Raw genomic sequence first — 6000 nt, 5'->3', positions numbered from 1 at the left:
GGTATGACGGGGGAAATGGGACTTGTCCAAGATGCTGTATTTTCTGCATTCCTAGCTGTTAGGAATCCCCTGTGGGCTATTGACACCTTCAGGCTGTTCTATTGAACAACAGGGACCAAGTGAGTCCAGGCAGGCCCAGGATTTTGAAGGCACAAAGAAAACTTTAAGCCCTTGTGCTAAGCATATTTCTGTTGGGCCAAATAATTTGATTCAAAGAGTTTATAAGGCTAGAAAAGGGTGAACAATTTTCTTTCAACGAGAATTTCACTGATCACTATTTAAGTGATCAAATGGAGGCTAGTCCACAAGAAGCAGCAAATGCTTTCCTTTACAAGTTGTTAGAAGAAATATACTGAAAAAGTATTAAAACCCAGATTTCCCTAACATAATCAGGAGAAGTAGTGATAAATGTTCCAAATATTGTCTTTACAGTATAGTTTGGCAAGTGATTAATTTCTCATTTTCTTATTATCTGTTTAAAGCTTATTGGCACTGTTTGTGAGAGATGTTTATGTGTTAAAATCATGAAAGAAGCTGAGTGATTATCCTTTCTGTGCCTAACGTTGTTCTGGAAAAACCAGCTGAGTATGAGAAAAGCAATAATGTTAGTAGCTTGGAAGTATAATGGTTGATAATCAGAAAATTGAAAGGTAGCTTGGGTAGTAAGTACATTCATAATATTTCATGAAATATTCACTGGGCATTACAAGATGAATAACAGGTCACTATCAGCCATTATGATGAAAATGATCAAATGACAAACAGATGAGGAACAGAAATATATTTTTGTAGAACAAGTGTGTTCCAATAAGTAGTCACAGATTTAGGTATGGACTAGACAAAACAAAAACAGGGCAACAGTACATGATGGATAACATCCAGCAATCAAAAAAGGGAGAAGAAAGGGATACAGTTGTTATTGCCCATGCACTTTTCCATTTTTCATGCTTGTGTATTTCATGGTGTCACCCTGGCCAGCTTTCTGAGTACTACAATGTCTCCTATTTGTATGCAAGTTTTGTCTGTTTGTAAAATATGATGCCAGTCCATGAGGTAGTATGGGGGTGGTTGTGAAATTTCATACTTCCTGTCTTTAGGTCGAGAGGAACCATGAGTATTGTAATCTCAGTCTACTGCTAGTTGGTTCTATGGTGCTACTGCTAGAATGATCAACTACAGCAAAATTATTTACAGAATTGAGCTGTTTCCTTTGTTTAGCACATAGCAGCAAGCAGAGGGGATACTTATGTCCTGATCCTGCTGTTGAATCTGCACAGGCATACCCATTAACTTGTACAGAGCCCCACTGAAGTCATAAGTTTTTAATTGGACCCTGCATGAGCACAAGGCTCTGCCCATATGGATCTGATCAAAAGATCAGGGCCTTAGAGCAAATGGGCACACTGGGCAAAACACTGCCATCTCTAAATGAATGTAGTGTAGCTCAATTCTGACCTCAGTTATTAGGTACAATTCCCATTGATTGTAACAGTAGTGGCACCATGTAACTGCGACGAAGAATAGAATAACACAACCACATATATACTTGACTCTGCATATATCAGCCTTCATTAATCTTCAAAATTATGGTTGGAAACTATATAAATCACATTAGACCAATCCTTTACTTGGTAAAAGGGTTTTTGTGCCATGGAACACTTTGAGACAAGTCCCTTTATCTGTCAGAGTGCATAAGGGACATAAAGAAGACACCTTAAAACTTAAATATGATGAGCATGATGTTTAGTGTCATGGCCTCATCATTGCAAGTTATAATCACCATATCATGTGCAGAATGGAGGCCACTAACTCGCCTCAAAGTTGATGGTGATTACTATAGAAAATACAAGTGCTTTTATTGTATCATTTCTCAGTCACTTGCACAGAAAACCCATTATGTAATTAACGAATCTACTCCCTGGAGAAGTATCTTGGACAAATACAAAAGCTTTTCATGGAACATGGAGGTAGGTTTTAGATGTCATTTAACGACTGTCAATCAACTGCAGCAATAGTAAATGGGTGTGACTTAATTGTAATAAAATATCATATTCTATTTAAGCATTAAGTGCTGTTCATTGTCACCTGCCAGTGAAAAGTGTGGGATTTTCCTGCACTATTAAAAATACTTTTTTTTGTGCATTCTTTTCTTCTTATCATACAGTGTTGAGGAAACTATCTGAAATACCATTGCTAGAAAATTAAACTAATTTTTGCCAGAGCTTTTAAAATGTTGATTCCACTGTTCATGAAGATGACAGAAGAAGATAATGTTACGGATGACATTTTCATACTAGAATCTTCTTTTACTATTTCCTGGATAAGCCAGATAAGATTCAAGTCACTTCTGCCACTGACATATCCCAACTATGAACACACACATCTATATTTTTGACACCAGCTCTGCTTCAAGTCACAAAAAAATTTAGACAATGTTTGGTTAAAGTTCATTTTGCAGTGTCTTACAGCTCTAGTGCAGTGTAGAGTATTAATATTAGATTCCATGCAAGCAGTGCTGCCAGTTTGGGAGGTAGTCTTTCACAAAGAAGTTACATATTAAGGACATTGTTTAACAATGAATGATGCTGTCAAATATGCAGTTCTAGAGTGATCTTATGAAGCTGAATGGTTAAACATTGTTCTGGCTTCCTGGTTGCCTTTGAAAGGTTTGTTAGTAATCCATTACTAGTGGAGCAAAAGAGCATTTTGAAAGCTAAATGAATCTGCGCTAGAGGCCTTCTAACTCATAAAACTGATAGTCTGTGTTGTCATCTTTATACTATGAGATACAGGTCCTAATTCTAATACCCCTAGTCATGCTAAGACCTTACTGAGTTCCGCCATTGAAAGAGTAGGAGTACTCTTGGGACTACTCACGGAATAAGTTTCTACTCAGTGTGTTTGAGGGTGGCAGAATGAGATGCTATATTTTACAACTTAAGATGACATCAAGGATAGAATTGGTCCCTCAGAAACAGTGAAGTCACTCGTGTTCTTGTGGGATATGTTATAGCTTTCACTCAAGTTTAGTGCAGTTACACAAGCATTTACTTGCCCCATGGAACCTTTCTATAAAACACTACATTTAAAGAGCAGATCAAACCAGGCCCTTCAACAAAAACTGCATTCCACCTCTTGTGTACAGTTCCTGTCTCGTGTTGAATATGACTATTGTGAGATTTCACCCATCCTGCAAGTTCTGTTTTTGCCAGCTATTTGTTGCAAAATCCAGAAGTCACTTAGCAGTTTAAGCCTCTTTATGATTACACAGACTGTTAATTCCTGGTCTGAAATGTATTGACCTGTTTTTGCTTATAGATTGGAGTAAGGATTTAATTTACATCATTTTTGAGATTTTTTTTTTGTGGGCCTAGTGACACCTGATGACTCCTATGTCTTAATTTTATATCTAGCAACACTCACTTTCTACAGAGAATTCCGGGTGTTACTAATGTGTCAATTTCAATGCAAAATTTTCTTCTGCTGGGTACAATGTACTATGTACAGTGTTTAATAATGTTGAATCTTTGTACAGAGCATGGTATAAAGTTTGCTTCTGACATTATCAAGAGTAAGTAATAAGGCACATGACTTCCCCATAGAGAAGTATGACCTAAGGGTAGATCATTCCTCTTCCTTGCTGCCTACACATTTTTTATTTTTCAGATTAGAGAGATGGAATGTAGTTCAGTGGGTAGGGCTCTAGTTTGGGTTGCGGTTTCAGTTTCTGCTCTGCCACAGGTATTCTGCATGACCCTGGGCAATTCTCTTAGTTTCTGTGAGCCTCAGCTCTCCATCTGTAAAATGGGGATAACAGCACTTCCTCTCTGTGGGGATAAATACAGTGAAAATTGTGAGGTGCTCAGATGGCTATGGGGGCCATAAAAGATGGATAAAGGTTGTGAAAAGAAGTTGAGACCACAACTTTGCAGTTAGTAGCACATAGGCAGACTGCTGTGACTACACAAAGCCCCATTGACTTTAACAGGGCTGTATAGAAGCTCTCGATTGCAGAATTGGGGTCTTCGATATTAACTCCTCTGCCCATGATGCATTTGTAGTGCTTGCCTGTGTATATAATAAGATTTTTTTTTCATTCTGGATGGTCTGGAAGCAGAATGCCATTACACTACTGAAACTGATATAACATTTCTTGTGGTTTGAAGAAACAGAGTGACCAGTCCAGGTAGTCAAGACTTGATTTTATTAATAAAATTCGTATTTTCCCTCTTTGAGGTGACAGTTACAAACTTTGGTTCAAAAATAAAAGAAATTCTGAACAGCAAAAGGTTGACTTTTAAAATCTCACTTTTACATGTATAAAATACCAGTTGGAAATGAGGCAGTGGAATCTGGTACCAATTAATTTAACAATTTATATAAGAAATAGTAACAAACATTTATTTTCAAGTCTTACATATATTATGAAAAATAATTACAAAAGGATTTGTGTTTTAAAGTTAAAATGTTATTTCTACTTCCAACTACCTGAAAAAAAAATGTTTAGATGGAAGGCCAAACCAACCTTTTTGTGAGATTTGGATTGCAAATTGTAACAGTTTGGGTCAGAAAACAAGCTCTGTAGGTAGCAGTCCCCTCATACGTTGCTTCACAACTAGGTAGAATCACATGACCTAGACATATTGTGTTCCTGGCCTTAAGCTGAAATAATAGAGAATTCATATTGATGGGATGGGCAAATAATATATGGGCTATCATGTGGATCTTAGTATCCAGTTCAGAAGCAAATATTCATCGCTGCTCACATAAAAAACTATGTAAACACTGCACAAATCCATAAATAGTTGTTTTGAATCAAGTTTTAATATTTATATGGTTTAAAGAAGCACAATGAAAACAAATTCAGATGAGATTAAAAAAGGATAACTAGGACTACCAGTTACTTCACATAGACTTAAACAGATCTCTGCACATACTTTCCCCCCCTTTTTCATACACATTTTCCCCACCCAAAAATATAAACTTGCTTATTTTAGGTATATACAGGTATCTTAAGAAATCCTGGAATCTGAAAGGAAAATAAAAAGTCTGAGGTAATAGCACCATGGAATACAGCACCTCAGTGGGTGCGTTCATTCTTGAAATTCATTCTCACATTCTTGAAATTCATTCTCACAAAGTAATATCAGCAAAGTGTTGTTTTGAGTTCCTTTCCAAAGATTTTCCAGTTTTGCCACCTGAAGCTTTGTTGGCGACTTCAAATAACAGAGCTTTTCAACATCAATATATACAAAGGGACTTTATTATTAATCGGAAAAATTAAATTGGATTCACTGGAAATTACAACTTTATTTTTCATAATACATACACAGTATTGACAACAATGTTTTGCAATTATAAAATAAGAGCCAGATGCAATTCAGAGACACATGCAAGTTTTGGAAATGGACACAGAAATAACAGTATAGTACTGTACATAGAATAATTACAATTTATTAAACACACCTCCTTAGCACCTCTTTGTTGAAATAGGAGCACCATGACATTCATGTTTTACAGCACCAAGGAATCCAAAGGGAGTATTCATAAAGCTAGCGCTATGTTGTGTGTCACTGCCATAGCCTCTTATGTCCCCCATGATTTGCGAAATAAGTTTAAGTCATGTGATTCTGGTCCTACAAGGGCAATGGATATTTCCTAGATAAGACATACGTACCCAGCAAGGCATTTTTTCTATGCCATCCTTAATCAAAACTTGCATGTGGCATGAAGTGGGTTGGTGGCACCTCGGCACAACTTGTTTGCCGATCTGCTCTTTGCCCAAAACTTAACCGAGGAAACAGACGGGACCAACTTCAAATCCAAACTTCTGGTTCTGATCACCAAAGTCATTAATCATCACATCAACAATAGGCACTTGGTCTATTTTAGGTGTACTGATTTCGATCACAGTCTTTGCATAGCCTTTTCTTGACTGTAAAAAAAAAAAGAGCAAAACAAAATAAAAAATGACTATACATAAAAGCTGCAGTGTTATAG

General features: G+C 36.7%; 1 protein-coding gene across 2 annotated transcripts in view; it reads right to left on the bottom strand.

The window, feature by feature from the left end:
* Positions 1-4242: 4242 nt before the first annotated feature.
* The window catches only part of COL11A1 (collagen type XI alpha 1 chain), a 233513-nt gene continuing 231755 nt past the window's right edge, over positions 4243-6000 (bottom strand). For both annotated transcript variants that reach the window (XM_073356871.1, XM_073356872.1), the window contains one exon: positions 4243-5935. In XM_073356871.1, coding sequence (XP_073212972.1) covers positions 5789-5935 — 147 coding nt within the window. In that variant the 3' untranslated portion in view covers positions 4243-5788. The remainder of the gene's footprint in view (positions 5936-6000) is intronic.

The sequence above is a fragment of the Lepidochelys kempii genome, chromosome 8 (assembly GCF_965140265.1).
Source record: "Lepidochelys kempii isolate rLepKem1 chromosome 8, rLepKem1.hap2, whole genome shotgun sequence".
NCBI lineage: Eukaryota > Metazoa > Chordata > Testudines > Cheloniidae > Lepidochelys > Lepidochelys kempii.
The sequence above is the reverse complement of the archived record's forward strand: the minus strand, read 5'-3'. Positions and strand labels throughout refer to the sequence as shown.